The sequence below is a fragment of the Danio aesculapii genome, chromosome 7, assembly GCF_903798145.1.
Source record: "Danio aesculapii chromosome 7, fDanAes4.1, whole genome shotgun sequence".
In the NCBI taxonomy this organism is placed as follows: domain Eukaryota; kingdom Metazoa; phylum Chordata; class Actinopteri; order Cypriniformes; family Danionidae; genus Danio; species Danio aesculapii.
In genome coordinates, this window is record NC_079441.1 from 57,535,618 (window position 1) to 57,552,147 (window position 16,530).

At 34.8% G+C, this 16,530-nt stretch overlaps 1 protein-coding gene across 1 annotated transcript in view; it reads right to left on the bottom strand.

Annotated features, from left to right (window-relative positions):
* Positions 1–389: 389 nt before the first annotated feature.
* The window catches only part of pcxb (pyruvate carboxylase b), a 340,834-nt gene continuing 324,693 nt past the window's right edge, over positions 390–16,530 (bottom strand). Inside the window, exons 19-21 of the mRNA XM_056462259.1 lie at positions 14,949–15,197; positions 7,333–7,473; positions 390–2,499 (exon numbers count right to left, since the gene is read on the bottom strand). Coding sequence (XP_056318234.1) covers positions 2,248–2,499; positions 7,333–7,473; positions 14,949–15,197 — 642 coding nt within the window. The 3' untranslated portion in view covers positions 390–2,247. The remainder of the gene's footprint in view (positions 2,500–7,332; positions 7,474–14,948; positions 15,198–16,530) is intronic.

Genomic DNA, 16,530 nt, shown 5'->3' on the forward strand with positions numbered 1-16,530 from the left:
GCATGGGAGACGGTTGCTCTAACAAGGAGGGTAAAGACCACAGCCTCTCAGAGGAGTGAGGTTTACCTGCACAGCACTTACTAGCTGGCCTCCATTACATTAGACAACAGTGGCCTTTGGTGGATATATGTGAGAACAGTAGGCACGTATGGCACACGCAAGATAAATTTGAGATCTGAAAATTTATACTCTGGTGGATTCGCAAAAAAAAAAAAAAAAAATCAGCAAAAAAAATATCTCCTGGGATGTACAGTATTTAGCTCTCTCCAGAAATATATATTGAAGTATATAATCAGAATGAGCCTGGGTTGTTCATTTCACTCAGTGCATTAAGTAAGAGTCATATATTTTATTTGATTGCAATTCTTTATTTGATTTATTGCACAATTTATCTTTCTTTTTAAACATATCTCCAACAGAAGTAACAACAAGTTTTAAAATAGGGAAAGCAGGAAAATAATTTTTTTTAAAACAATGTAAATAGACCATGATTCAAATTAAACATCATACAAATTCGGAGAACAGAAAAAAACATTCACTTTTTAAACATTTAATTATTAAAACATTCAGAGATTTACTTCTTCAGCTTCAATATAGAAATCCTTAATGAAAACTCAAGGACTGAATGTGCGTAGTTCCCCACCTACATGGAGAACTGAAAAAAATTAACAGAAATTATCACAAAAGCATAGGAAAAGCTTGATAGGCAATAGATGATATGAGATGATTAAGTTTCCTTCCTCTGTGTACATTAAGTTGGTCTTGTTAGTTCAATAGGAATGCTCCATTTCAAATCCAAAAGTTTTTGGTTCCAAAAAGAATCTCACAGATTCTTATTGGTTCACTTGTAAACATCAAAACAACACCAACTATAACTGTATACTCAAACAGAATTGAGCAGCTTCAAGTTCTATTTAATGTCTCCTTCAGTATCAGGTAAAGGGAGTGGTCTGGCTTTCATAGCATATGACAAACCATCAGAAAAAATGAAAGCATGCAAAATATTAATAAAGAAACATGTTTATCCTCTAATCAGTTGACCATTTCTATATCCATAAACTCAATTGTGAATAATTCCAGCTTCCACCTGGAAATATCACAGTGGAGTTTCTATTTATACCTATAATCAAAGCTTATTTCAAGGTCAAGTATGAACTATCCTGTGCAGCATATCATTAATAACACAGACTGAAGACTCTTCCATTATTAACAGCCCACCAGTGATTACACACAATTAAGGTTTCGGTTTCTGCAGTATTAAAACAGGGAACGCTTTAAATATAATTCTGCTGAAAGACAAAAGCACATTGCTTGAGCTTTTAAATGGGATCTATGTAAACATATTACACAATTACATTTGCAAACATTTCAAAGGAGTATTTGTAAATGAAGCTTTTCTTCACTGCACCACATATACATTTAGCATTTGTTTACTTCATTATTGCCTGTGTAATGACTCGCTGTTCACTTACACTGGCTGTGCAAATCTGAGCTCTCCTGTGGTGCAAAGGTGATAGAGTGATTAAGAAGGAAAGTAGAATGAAAGTGAGAAGACATTGCATTTGTTGTGCTGTAACTTTCAAAAATTAATAATCATTACAAAGGTTTATCCTATTAGCTATACTCTTTATAATGAACAAATCCAAAATAATAGCTGGTTTTGATTGCTTATTGCTTCTTATTGCTTATCGCTCACTGTAATTGGTTTTAATCATGCTATCATGAATGATGTTAGCATGACAACACTGTGCTTAATGTGCACGTACTCAATATCTGCTGGTATTAATATTTCAGACACTTCAAAATAGATTTTACGCTCCACTAACACAATGTTAATATGAAACTGCTGTTCCTCTTCAAACTCTCTCACACACACTTACACAAATACAGTTGCATAAACTGTGACTATAAATTCAGGTATTGTCATTTGGATTTATAATGAACCTTTTTAATTTACTTTAAAAACAAACAAACAAAAAATCTAGAATGACTCTTCGCTGTGTTTCAACCGAATACCATAGACTTCTGTAGTTTTTGGTTACATGCTATACTGTAATATATGCTTCTGTTTTAAAATAACACCATTTATTTTGTAGTAAGTAAGTATTTTGAATTTGAACACTCAGAAGAGTAGAAATCTCAAAATCATTCGCAATTACAACACCATCAGTCCACTGAATTACATAATCACTCTAAAACTGGCCTTCTGAAGAGCAGCCTTTAAGCTGGGATTTTAAAAAGCAAACTTTATTCAGTTATTTCTAAGATAAGATCTTCCCCTTCCAGGCTGCTGTCGGCATTGACGTGCACCTTGGAAATGATGCCAGAGATTGGCGAGTTGACGACTGTCTCCATCTTCATGGCACTGAGGACGCAGAGAGGCTGACCTTTCTCCACCTTTTGGCCTTCCTTCACCTTTACTTCCACCACTTTACCAGGCATGGGCGCTCCAACCTGTCCCCGGACATCTTTCAAGGCTTTAGGGTGAAAGTGCATCTCCTGGCGGAGCAAAAACAGAATTAGATCACAACAGGGGAGACCAAATGCAACTGAATCCTTTTTTTTTCACACTTTCTGTCTCAACTATTTTCATACTTCAATCTCTGCTTCGAGAAACATACATGAGTAAACAAAGGAATAAAACAATACACGTTTGAGCATTTAAATATTTACAATCAGGGTTGCAAATAGGAATTTAAGTAAGAAACAAGTGAGAATGCTGCATGGAAAACCAGCGCTGACATTTTCATCACAACATGATCATTCTGATACTTTTATACAGATATATTTACTCACTATTTGCTCACCTTCAAGTAGGTACAAACCTTTTTGATTTTCATTCCTCTGAAGACCACAAAATAAGATATTTGGAAGAAAATTTAAAACATGTAACCTTTGACCCATTGTAGGAAAAACAAATACTATGAAAGTCAATCATTACGGATTTCTAGATTTCTTTATTCATTCATTCATTTTCTTTTCGGCTTAGTCCTTTTATTAATCCAGGGTCGCCACAGCGGAATGAACCACCAACTTGTCCAGCACATGTTTTACGCAGCGGATGCCCTTCCAGCTGCAACCCATTTCTGGGAAACATCCATACAAACTCATTCACTACGGACAATTTAGCCAACCTAATACACCTGTACCGCATGTCTTTGGACTGTGGGGGAAACCGGAGCACCTGGAGGAAACCCACGCGAACGCGGGTAGAACTCCACACAGAAACGCCAACTGACCCAGCCGAGGTTCGAACCAGCAGCCTTCTTGCTGTGAGGCAACAGCACTACTTACTGTTCCACTGCAGTAAATTATCTGTGAATGAACTAGCCGTTTTAAGCAATCTTGGGGAAAGTTACTTTTTGTCATCTATCCAGGTTTTAGGATCAACAAATAATAACTTGACTTCTAGTTGATCATTTGGTATCAGAAGTGTATCTTTATCTTATATGAAAGGCAAGGGGCTGCAGATTATGCTTATTTTACCAAAATAAAATATGACCATGCCTTGTTTTTTAATTATTTAACTAGGACAGTAAGGTCTGACTTAGCTTAGACAAAAGTCTTGTCAGTTAAAAGAAATAATGTACAGTATAGAATATAAAGTCATGGTGCAGTGGAAAAAGAATGAATATTGATGTATGACTCCCATGAGCTTGGAAGACTGCATCCATACATCTCTGCAATGACTTGATGAGTTCATCAAGATTCTTTGGATTCATCTTCAATGTCTCCTCCTTCTTACCCCAGACATGCTCAATAATGTTCATGTCTGGTGACTGGGCTGGCCAATCCTGGAGCAGCTTGACCCTCTTTGCTTTCAGGAACTTTGATGTGGAGGCTGAAGTATGAGAAGAATTTGCCCTCATCTGTGGTTTGTAATGTTATGGGCAGCACCATTGTCTTCTTACCTCAGGCGGTTGATGTTGCTTTCCGCTCTGCTGATCTCTTACACGCATACCCCCATACTGAATGTAACCCCAAACCATGATTTTTCTTTCACCAAACTTGACTGATTTCTATGAGAATCTTTGATCCATGCCTGCCTGATCTCACGAGAAAATGTAAGTATTATTACATTTTCTCAGTTTAGTGGCTAATTCATACAAATTCATACGAGTTCAGTCGTACGAAATTGTACGATTTTAAAAAGGAGGCGTGCCACTCAACCCCACCCCTAAACCCAATCGTCATTGGGAGATAAGCAAATCATACTAAATTGTACAAATTAGATTGTACGAATTCATACGAATTAGCCACTAAATCAAAAAGTTACAAATTGCCAGGAGATTGTGTTGGTCCATGGGGTTTACAATAGGTCTTCTGCAGTATTTGTGATGATTGGGATGCAGTTTAACAGATTATTAGTAAGTTCTGTCACTTACCCAAATGATCAACTAGAAGTCATTATTTGTTGCTCTTACAACTGGGATCAATCACAAGACTTTGCCAGGTAGGTTACAACCTAGTGTTACTTCATATAAAATGTAACCAAATGTGTTACTTAGTAATTTAAAAAAAATAAGTTTACTTGCTCCATCTATAGGATGGGCTTTCTTGTTTATAATACTACCTAAAAATTCTTGTGAATGGTAAGTGAATAAACAGGCAGAATGAAATGCAAGTTCACATCTGAACACCCGTGCTCAAACAAAACTTTCAGAGGTGCTGCCTTTCCTGAATTGCATGAAAAACAGGACGCATAGAATAAATGTTCAGAAATGAATAAGTTTTTAATTTCTCAGTTTTTATTTATTTTAAGGGATACTGAATCTGTGTTTGTGCAATTGAGATGAGTAAATAGATGCTCATATTTCAGCTAGAACTACATGTTTACAGATCATGTTGCAGCCTGATCTCACGAGGAAACAATTTTTTTATATTGTATCAGTTTAGTGGCTAATTCATACAAATTCGAACGAGTTCAGCCGTGTGAAAATGAACGATTTTAAAAAGGAGACAGGACATCCAACACAAACCTAAACCCAACCTTTATTGGGAGATGAGCAAATTGTACTACATTGTATGAATGACATTATACAAATTCATATGAATTAGCCACTAAACCAAAGTTACAAATTGCCATGAGATCGTGTTGGATCGCACACAACACATCTACAAATACTCCCGATTTTTCTCAACAAGTGGACAGGAGTGCTATTAGTCAATACATTGGAAAACAAAGCTACTGGTTTTCTGCAGTGCTCAGCATAAATGATTATACATCCCTTTTTGAAAATTTGTATTTTAAGCCATTTCTTAGTAAATGTAGACAATAAGTTTTAGGACATTTGAACAAAAACAGTAAAACATCTATATCCAGCAAAATAAAAGTTTGGTCAACTAACATTAGGAATAGAACAAAAATGCATTTAAATTCAAACAAGTTATTGCAAAATTATTACAAACTACACAATTTCAACTAGGTTTTATGTTTTTTATGTTTCTCTCAATTTTTCCTGTTTATTACAATTTGATTTAATATTTTTCTCCAACATATTAATTTTGGTGTGCTAAACTTTTTTTGTTGTTGTTATTTTGCTAATCTAGTGTACAGTATATGCACAAGTATAGTATTGTAAAGCATCCTATAGAAATATGAATTCAGAAGAGAAATCTGTGAGGGGTGTACTCATTTATGCTGAGCACTGTACATGAGTAATTTTTATTGTATTTCATTTATTTATTTATTTTTTAAAGTAGCATATTTTTACCAGCCTGAAATCTGGTCAAAAGTTCACAAAGCATTTTTAGAGCAAAATAACCCCACATATTTCATTAACATTTAATTTGAATATATTTACATAGCTAGTTAGTTAGTATTGATACAAAACAAAACGAAAGTGGATGCAACATTTTTCCAAAATTAAAACTTATACATTCAGCATAAACCTTCAAGTTATAAGGTACAGTATAAAGCATGGGTCCAACTGGATTCCCGGAGGGCCGCAGCTCTGCACAGTTTTGTTCCAACCCTAATCAAATACAGCTGATCCAACAAATCAAGGTGTTCAAAACTACTAGAGACTATTAAGCAGGTGTGAGTTGGAGGTGGATGGAGCTAAACTATGCAGAGCTGCGGCCCTTCAGGAATTGAGTTTGAGACCACTGGTATAAAGTGATATCCACAGACTATTTAAGACAATTTAGGTTAATAATTAGATGGTAAGCTGCACTGTGTGGTCACTCTTTTATTACTGTTCCCACATCTCAAATTGCATAAAATACCCGTTACAGACATTGTTTTTATAGGAGAGCATAAAGAAAATGATGTACTTGCAAAAACAACCAGTTCTTTATTTATCACTGTAAGATAGATTACATTGACCTTAATAAAGGGTAAGGCCTTAATAAGCATGAGATAATTGTTTCTAAATATTCTTTGCATCCTGAAATTGTAGTGTTAATACTTATATAAAATCATCATAAATTCAAAAAAATTATATAAGCATTAACATGAAATATAATTTATATGTTACATTGCCAGTGTTTCCTCAACCTCACAGCCCTGATACATAAGGGAGAAATCAGCTACAGTGTTAGTATCTGCCATTCATATTACCTTTTGACAAACAGCCTAGAGATAAATCCGATTTAAGTTTCATTTCAGAGACATCAAAACTTCAGGCAGCAGAAGAAAAATGCTGGACCTGCGAAAAGGAACTTTTATGTGTCAGGAGGAGAAATGTTCTTGCTAGCTGTGTTCAGGCATAGGGAGAGCTCTATTGAGCATATGCTGAGCAAGTGTCATCCCTCTGACTTATCTGACTTAAAACACTAAGTGTGTTTGGAGCATCTGACTCTGACATACTAAGCCAAACAAGACAGTAACACACAAAACGAGCATCTACAGAGAGAGGAAACAATCCTTCAGACAAGAACACACTATGAGAATGCTTATTTACCAGAGAGAAAATCTTATAATGAATGAATCATCTTAATCACGATGTGTTTTGTTTGGGCAATAAAAGTGAGACCTTCAGTCGTGTCAATTCATGCTGTAATCTGCCAAATTATATTTTTACAAGCAGTCACAATGGCTGTGTCCATGACTGACTGCGTTCCTACAAAATACTATTGACTTCTCATAAAAACACTCATTGTGAGCCCTGCTAATTTAGTTTTTTTAAACACGCCTGTCTTTAAGTGATAAACGCTCATGACAGCATGAGCAAGATCACGTTTAGCTTATGACAGAAATTATTCACACCTTGAAAGAGAAAAGAGAGCATTTGCGAAACATGTCTGAATGATTGAGTGTAGTGTTTGAGTCAGGATAATTGCTTTTCAGTGATGAAACAATTCAATCTAGGTGGGAATATAAACAGTTACCTTCATTGCTGCTGTATCCTTGACCAAGACCGAACGTAACTGGCCATTGAGTTCAAAAAACACCTCTCGCTGACCAGACTTGTTCAAGTCACCCAAGGCCAATGCTTTGATATGCAGGATTTTCCCTCTTTCCAACTCGACCTGTGACAGTACCAGAACAAGGTTATTAAGCATTTTTAAATTTGTTTTATTTCAACACTACACTGTAAAACCCAAAAAGTTAAGGTAACTCAAACCATTTCAACAAACTGATTGCAACAAACCAATTAAGTTCAAAAACTAATCCTAATGAGTACTGTAAACTTAAACCATTTGAGTAAATGAAGCAATTTGAGCAAAGTAAAACCCAATAAATGAAGAGAACTCAAACCAAATGAGTACTGTAAAACCCAATAAGTTAAGGCAACTCAAACCGTCTGAGTAAACCGATTGCTACAAACTGTTTGAGTTAAAAAACTAATCTATATGAGTACTGTGAACTTACTCCATTTACGTAATGAGGTATTTAAATAACTCATTACCTTCAGCACCGAGTTCAAAACTCTTTTCAAATGAGTAGAATTAACTTTCATTTAATTCTGAGTTAACTACACTCATTTCATTTCATAAAGTTGACTGTTGGGTTTCACAGTATTTTTGTATGTTTAATATCATTTTCAGTTTAGTTTATTTAGTTTTTTAATTGTTTTGTTCATTTTTGGGTTTTTTTTTTGTTGTTTTTATTTTATGAACACATTTTTAATTTAGTTTTTATACACACTGTAAAAATATCCGTAAATTAACAGGCTCCATATTTTGTGATTTTTTTTTTTTTTGTTTATTTACGTTTGTGAATTCTATTGTGGGTTGTGGATCTCTGCTCTGTTGACTTTTGATGTTGAAAAATTAACTCTGTAGTTTAACAAAGTGACTATTACTAAAATTTTTGTAGTTTGAAACAATATAACAAATATAATTATAATTAATTATATAATAATTATATTAATTATATATATATATATATATATATATATATATATATATATATATATATATATATATATATATATATATATTATATTATATATATAATTATATAATAATAATTATATAACAAATAATATATAGAAAATTAAGTCTGTAAAATTACAGAAAAAAGTACTGGCAGATTATTGGCAGGTATTTGTATTGTAATTTATAACAATGCAGACAACATATCACACCAAACTATTACAAATTTCAGTAAAAGTCACATTTTGGGCCCTATCATACACCCTGCGCAATTTGTTGCTATTTTTAGACCAGTGCAACAGTAATTTTCACATTTTGCACCGTGTTGTTTAAACAGCAAATCCATTTGACCCACTCTGCCAACTCATGGGTGTGCTGGTCTGAAAGAAACTGAAAGAGGCCGCGCCATTGACCAACTGAAACTGCTCTAAAGTCTAGCGTAGACATGCCTATGCAGGTACTAACATTTACAGCAATACACAAATATCTTTACATATGAAAAAAAAATGTATAGATAAAAATTTACTAAATAATAATTTCTACATAAATATAACAACCACTGCCTTCATGCCTTCTTCCCCTTGGGGTACTTTTTCAGTTTGTTCATGACAATGTCCTTTTGTATATTATTAGTAGTATTATTTACTATATGCATATTTATATTTGTTTTAATAAAAACAAACAGTCCAACAAACAGCCCAACTGTTGATTTTGGAGACGTATGCATCACCATATGGAGCATAAGAACAGGACATGTGTTTGGATATAACTCAGTTTTTTGACCACACTTTGTTAATATTGTTCATTTATTAGTTTGCTGGAAATTAGAACTGAATTTAGATATAGTTTTGAAACTAATCTTTGGGTTTAACAAACAAAATTAAATATGTAGGCTAATGGATGTCTTCAGTGCAGTGCGTACAACACAGTTACCAAAGTATAGGAGTAAAGTAAAGAGTCAAAGTTAAGTAAAGAGAAAGCAAAGAGGCTGAATGGAGGAGACTCGTTCTTTATCCTCGCTGCAGATGCTTTGTTTTTCTGTTTTCTCACTAGTGAAGCATTCAGTTTTTACACTTACAAAGTCCACCATGTAAATAGCAAATGCACCCTGGCGTGAAGCAACTGACTCTTAAAGGGAATGGAAGATAAGACTCTGATTGGTTTAATGTCTGTTGTGCTCAAAACACACCCATAACTCATTAAGAGAATAAGCACAACCCTGTTAGACCATGCGTCATGGTGTAGAGCATATTTTTCTGACCTTAAAATAGCAAAAGTGAATTCAGACATGCCTTTAATGCTTTTGCGCCATGTGCTTTAGACTTTGCATCTAGATCGTTAAAATAGAGCCTTATCAATCGTTTGTTATCAAACATCAACGTTGTTTGAGGAAAGATCAAGGTCCCACTATGCAATTAAAAAGTATAAATACATAATAATAATAATAATAATAATAATAATAATAATAATAATAATAATAATAATAATAATAATAATAATAAAGGAATCACACAATATGAAAAATTGCTAGCATACTGATATTTTTTTATTTAGTTTTAGTAATATTTTTAGTTTTATTAATCATAATTTAGTTAATTTGTGTTTACTTGAGCTATCTTTAGAGTTAAATTGTGTTTGAATAACTTAAACTAACTACTAAAAATCAGTGACACCAACAATGCAAATTTAATGTAAAAAAAAAAAAAATATGAAGAATTTAGACCCAATTCTTTATATAAAAAGTAATATACAGGTAAAAGTTTTAGCAGATGAAGTCATTTTAGATAGATATTTTGACTGATGTGTTTGGTTGTAAAAGCACACATGCATTTCCTAAATTCCACCACAGAACGAGTGTCTTATTAATTCTGAAATGTTTATAATTTTTGCGAAATAATATTTTATTTTAAGTTTTTCAGTAACTGTTGCTAGTGTTATGTAGTTAGTTTTTCATTTATTGTAAATTTTTAATTATATTTCAGTTACCAAATGATTTTTAACATATAGTTTTAGTCTTCGTTTTCTTAAATAACCTTGAACCAGATACACATACAGTAAAAAAGGAAAGCAGTGATTAAGTAAAAAAGTCAAATAAATAAAACAATCCAGATTGGGGCAAAACAGCCTGGGCAGAATTAAGGCAGATTAAGGGATGAGTGATTAGCACAGGCCTCTGGGAGGCATTAGGTCTGTACCATGCGCTGTTTGGCTGTTGAGGGGATGCTATTTTGGGGTGTGCCTGCGTTCGCCTCAGTGACAGCTTAATATAGCTCATGTTAATCTACGCTAATCAGCCACGACTAACATCTCATTTGGACAGCTCTACAGGGTGGAGAGACATGCCGCCAAATAACTTGAGTCCCTGAGAAATATACGATTACGCATGTTAACTGAAGAATATCTGGTTCATTTTGAAAGGGTACAGAGAGACCTGGTTTGAAGAATCAGGCCAGCTGATGATTAAGAGATGCAAGTGAACTTTCCAGTCTTACAGATTTGGTGCATATTCAAAATAAAAGACTTTGCAGGTAAGTATGCTTCTTTTCCTGGCTGGCTTTCCCTCTGTAAGAGTCCTGCATCTGGGGCTCTCAGTTCTCATGCTGCCTGCAGTAGGACTCGGAGACATATTCATGGATGCCAGGTAACACCCACTTCACTCATAATGGGGTTTTAGGAGCCAAACACACGGCTAAGCTCCAATCAACACATTTAGAGACACCTCAGGGCTCATCTGGATAGATGGAGTTGCACCAGTTTCAAATTATTCACAAACTAGCACAGATTAAGCTAAAAAAATGTATAATCTAACGCAGAGCTCTAAAATATCATTCATGGTTTATTCAACATCATAACACCCTCACAAAGAGAGCCTAGATATTCAAAGTTCTATATTTTGAACACAAAAGGAGACTGCTGTTCAATATTACTATGCTAATCAATTTTACAACCTCAGCCGCAATAAAGCTCGCTAATAAACTTTGTAAAAGTGGAGGCTAGCTGAGGACACGGAGAAATCTAATTTTGCAAATCTCCTGATGAGAGAGCAGTCGGGCTCTTGGCTGAAGCTTAGAAGGTCAAATCCCACAGTGTTATAAAATTAACAGGATGAAATATACTTGAAATGAATTAGCATGGGAAGAAATGAGGTACGGTGAACAAATAAATAAATAAGAAAGTACATCATTGAAGTCAATAATGTAATTGCTAGGGGTCACAGCAAGTGCAGCTTGGTCAAAAAGAAAAGAAAAAAGCTATTTGGGTCAAATTTAGCTAATGCTTAAAGAGATAGTTCACCGAAAAAAAATGAACTCACCATTTGATCACACTCAGGTGGTTTCAAATGTTTATGAGTTTATATATGTCTACAGGTTTCCAGCTTTCTTCCAAATATCTTCTTTTGTGTTCAACAGATGAAAGTAAGTCAAACAGCTTTGGAATAGGTAAAAGGAGAATAAATGATGACACATTTTTCAGTTTTGGGTGAACTATCCCTTTAAGTCTTTGGGATTGGATCAGTGGTAAATTTGTTTGTATTATACCTTTGTTGACAATTTTTTTTAACCTTAACTGGTGTAGTTCAGTAAGTAGATGTTCATTTCTCAAAAAACCATGGCTACATTACAGGATGACAATGTCTAGATTAATTGTTCTCAAATTAAGAATGATTTAGAGATCAAGAGGAATCATTGTCATAAATCATTTGGCCACTGAGACTTTAAACCCAGTGAAGATCTTTGGTGTGTTGGTGGTGTTTTACAGAATGACTTGACTATTCCATTATTTATTCAAGGTCTCCCAATTATCAATAAAATTTATAATGGTGAAAAAATGGTATCATGTGATGGTCTGTGGTGGGAAGATGGAAGGGACTGCGGCATAACCACTGGATGCAATAGCTAACTTGGATCACGTGTGCCTTTCATAACCTTTTCATAATCACATTAGCCTGGACATCCATTGACTTTCTGTCAGAGTTGTGTGACAGTTGAAGTGACTACTGTTTGCAAAGACCATAAAAATGAATGAGAAGTGGAGTATCCTGTATCCTACCTGTCAAGAGATAGTCTGTAATATCTGTAATAAAACAGCATTTTGTTCCAGTGTAAGATCTAAAAAATTTACTGTATCAATTCAAAACTGATGGTTCAATGTACTATATTACAAATATGTACATATTTAAGCAAGTAAAAAAAAACTAATTCTGAAATGTCATATGCCAAACAACATTTACATATGCAAAATAAAGATGTATTTTTGTATTTATACTTGCATTCTCTACAACATAATTGCAAAGTTTTGTGCAAAATGAAAATTAAATTCTATAATATACATTTGCCATTTCCAACTACAGTTTTAACATGTGAATTCCAGACTAATTTTAATGCTTTATAAATTGCAGGAAAAAAAAAATTGAAAATGTATTACTCAAATTGAATTGATGTTATATTAGACTACAGCAGCACAAGTGCAGTAAAGACAGAGTTTACTTGTCTTTACTGCAGTTTATTGCAACTTATACTGCTGTTGAACTTCATTGTACTGTATTTGAACTGTTTATACTTCATTGTATAGCAATTTTGCAATTGTACTTAATTTTACTGCAGTTATACTTCTATTTACTGCTATTTTACTGTAGTTGTATTGCAGTCAGTTTCATAGTGGTGACGAGTGTGGCTAGGACCAAGAGCCATGGGAGTGGAGCGAGGCCAGTGGCAAAAGTGTTTTAATGAGTCTCTTTAAGATTAAAGTTGTTGATGATCACCTGCTCCCGCCTCTTTTTTTATTGATGAGTGCAAGTTTGAGCTACTGCTACAGTAGATTCATATGCATTTCTGGCATCAACTCAAAACACCGGCAAAGAAACTCAACACATTGGAACAGCACAGACAGAATGCTGAAGTGTAAATTCTCAAAATGGTGTCAGCTATGTGCAAGGTATACACCATGGGGTATGACAATCACTCAATGCAGAAGTTTAAAAGCCAATTATCACACTCTAGGAGTGAGTGTGCATGTTCAGTTTTGCCTTCTTTGCCTGTGCTCATTATTATCAGTTCTTCTTTCACAGCAATTCAGTCAGCGTACTGTTGCAGTAGGTGATTAGCGCTAGGATATTGGTTTAAATTTGGAATCACAGGGGGTGTCACAGGCATGTTATAAAGTAATGTGTGGATTTGTGCTTATATGGGAGATGTGAACCATTTTAAACTAATTCCATCTGGCAAATTGGAGACAAATTGGTTAAATAGAACAGGCATCACAAGAAAGCATTTTCAAAACGACTTCGACTTTACATTCATCTCAATGTAATAATAAAAAAAAATATTTTTCAAACATTTTAAGTGTGAGTTGTCAATGCATTAAAATGATATTCAAGACACCATTGCTGTCTTTGTTTCTACACCACTTGCTTAGAATGCATTTTCAAATACATACTGAATTTTGCTACAAACATCACACAGTGTTATAATGTAAACCCACTTTTCCTAAGCGCTTTTTCAAAGTCAAAGTCACTGCGTGTGTGTTAGCTGGACAGTCTTTCACGGACATACAGCAGAAGCTTTACTGTTTCACTGCGATTGAGAAAATGAAAGTAAACTCCATTTATCTCTCTCACTGGGGCCCGTTTGACCAGTTGGCGCGACATTTCCTCTCCTCTCAGCTGTTATAGCGATACTTGTGGATCCAGACACGAGTGCGTGTCTACAGAGCGACTTTTCGCCTCCGCATATAACATGGATTAGCTGTGATCGCTGCCTCCGTTTATCAGTGTCACTTATTGGTGAACAGCGCCAGAGCTTTAGAACTAATCATAGCCCTTTCTGTTGAGTGTGTGACCAATCATAGTGTTGTAAAAACTCACTTGAGAATGCTCATAAGCCGATAGGAATATTTACATTTGCCTATTTGGTATAAATGCTCATGTTGTTCTGTGCGTGTACTTTTAAAGGTCCAGTTCTGACTGCTTATATTTAAGGACAAAATTGTATGACAAATAATATATAAATAATAAATATATTTATAATTTTTTCTTGTGCTGTGAAGATTGTGTATGGAAAGCATTGTCAATGCACTGTGATGCACTGAGATATCGAACTGAACCGAATCGATGGCATGATAATCGTAACCGAACCGATCGGTGAGACCAGTGTAGGTTCACACCTCTAATCTGCTTGCATGTTATATTTATCAATAAATATTTGGGTAATACATTTTGCATAATTTACATATTAAAACTATGGTCGGAAATGGTAAATATAAATTACATAATTTATTTTTAATTTAGCAAATGTTAAAACTTTGCTCATATGTTGCGGAAATACAATGAGAAATACAATTATAACAAACTGCATTGCTGTTTTGCATATTACATTGTAATTAATTTTTTTTACTCATATGCTTCCATAGCTAGATATACTGTTGATTTTTTTATTTAAAAAGTTATCTTGTCTACTTAATTGTGTGTCTGCAAAGACTGGAGAATTAGGCTTGCAGGCTTGCCTTCCATCAGTTTTGGACACAACAAACACATCACCACAATCACCATAATCAAAGCCGAGGATGGTCCAGGTAAATACTTTGTCTTGTGGTAAGGCAGTGTATATACCAATGTAATTGTAATGTACCTGAAATTCCTCTGCAATTTTAGGGCCATCCAGAAACAAGCGAGTATTAAGGCAGTCCACCGGACCAAAGTTTGAAGTGAACTCTTTAAACTCCTGGAAGACTTTAGGGTACATGGCTGCTGACATCACATCTTCTGGGGTGATTTCATCCCCGTGTGCTGCTCGAAGACCAGATTCAAGAGCCTCAAAGTCCATCGGTGGTAGTGAAGCCCCTGGACGACCTTCAATTCGAGGCAATGACTTGAGCACCTATGATATAAGAAATAACACACGATTACTTTGGCATAAAATATGGTTATTTAATCATGGTATTAGTTGAGAACAACTAAACCTACTCTTAAAGGGACAGTTCACTCCCCCAAAAATCATCATATAAACACATCGTAGAGATGTTTTAAGTGAGTTTAAGCTATGAAGAAGCCATGTTTGATTTCTTGACAAATGTTTGTAAGATTCCTTTATGAATTGGACTAATTCAGTTCTTAAGTTATTTAAATCACTCTGTACCAGGTGTGGTATACCAAACTCAGTCCTGGAGAATCAGTGTACTGCCGAGTTTAGCTCCAACTGCTTTAACACACCTGCCAGAAAGTTTCTAGCATATCTAGTAAGAGCTTCCGGACACCTGCTTTCCAGGACCAAGTTTTGACATGATAAGGTTACAATGGCAAACATGCCATCTCACATATCAATCACCATATGACTTTAGCACATTTTGACTATAGGAGAAGAGTCATTTGAAACACTGAAAAAATACATCCTTGGTATGTTCAGTCACTATCCTGATTTGTGTAGTTGTTTGGCCAAAACAATTACACAGATTTACCTTAAAGCAATGAATGATGAAGGTTTCTGTTATGAGTGACCCAATGGCTGAAGAGAATTTGTCATGACAACCAATTCAACTCATAGATTCTGACAGCTCAAGTACAAAAGAGCTAAATAATGATGTGAGTCGCTGGTCACTGGTCACATCTTTAATGCAACTATGGGATTTTCAGCAAGCATTGTAACAAATTCAATCGCTAAAAGCACAAATATTTTGCAAATGAATCAACAGTAATACCATTCACTATCTTATCATGTCTTTGTCCTCTGGCCAGTGTCTGACTTTGCAAGCTCAAAAGTACTAAATACATCATTAGTGCTGTCAGAGTGGGCGTTAATGAACAAAAGCACAAACATTTTGACAAATAGGTCAATTGCAAAGGAGAAGCTACACCACCAATATGCCATTAAAATTACTCAATTTATTATGTACAAAAACTTGCTGATTCCTTCGTGTTGGCAAGGCAACAACAACCAAGTGGCATTATTTTCTCCTTTTTGTTTCACAGCAGTAAAAATGAATTGGAAAAAGGTCCTTGGACTTGCACTGAGCACAGCCTGTTGGCTAACGGGGGTAAAGTGAATGGTCTACACAAAAGGGCTGGTGGAGGAAAAGAGGGAAAACAAAACAGATCAGCTCATAAAAAGCTCAGCAGCCTATTTCGTTATTCAGATAAAATAGTTGAAAAGGCTGCCTGCAGTCCCAACCCACCTAACTGTTGAATAAATTGCCACTTAATAGCAGTTGAGTCAT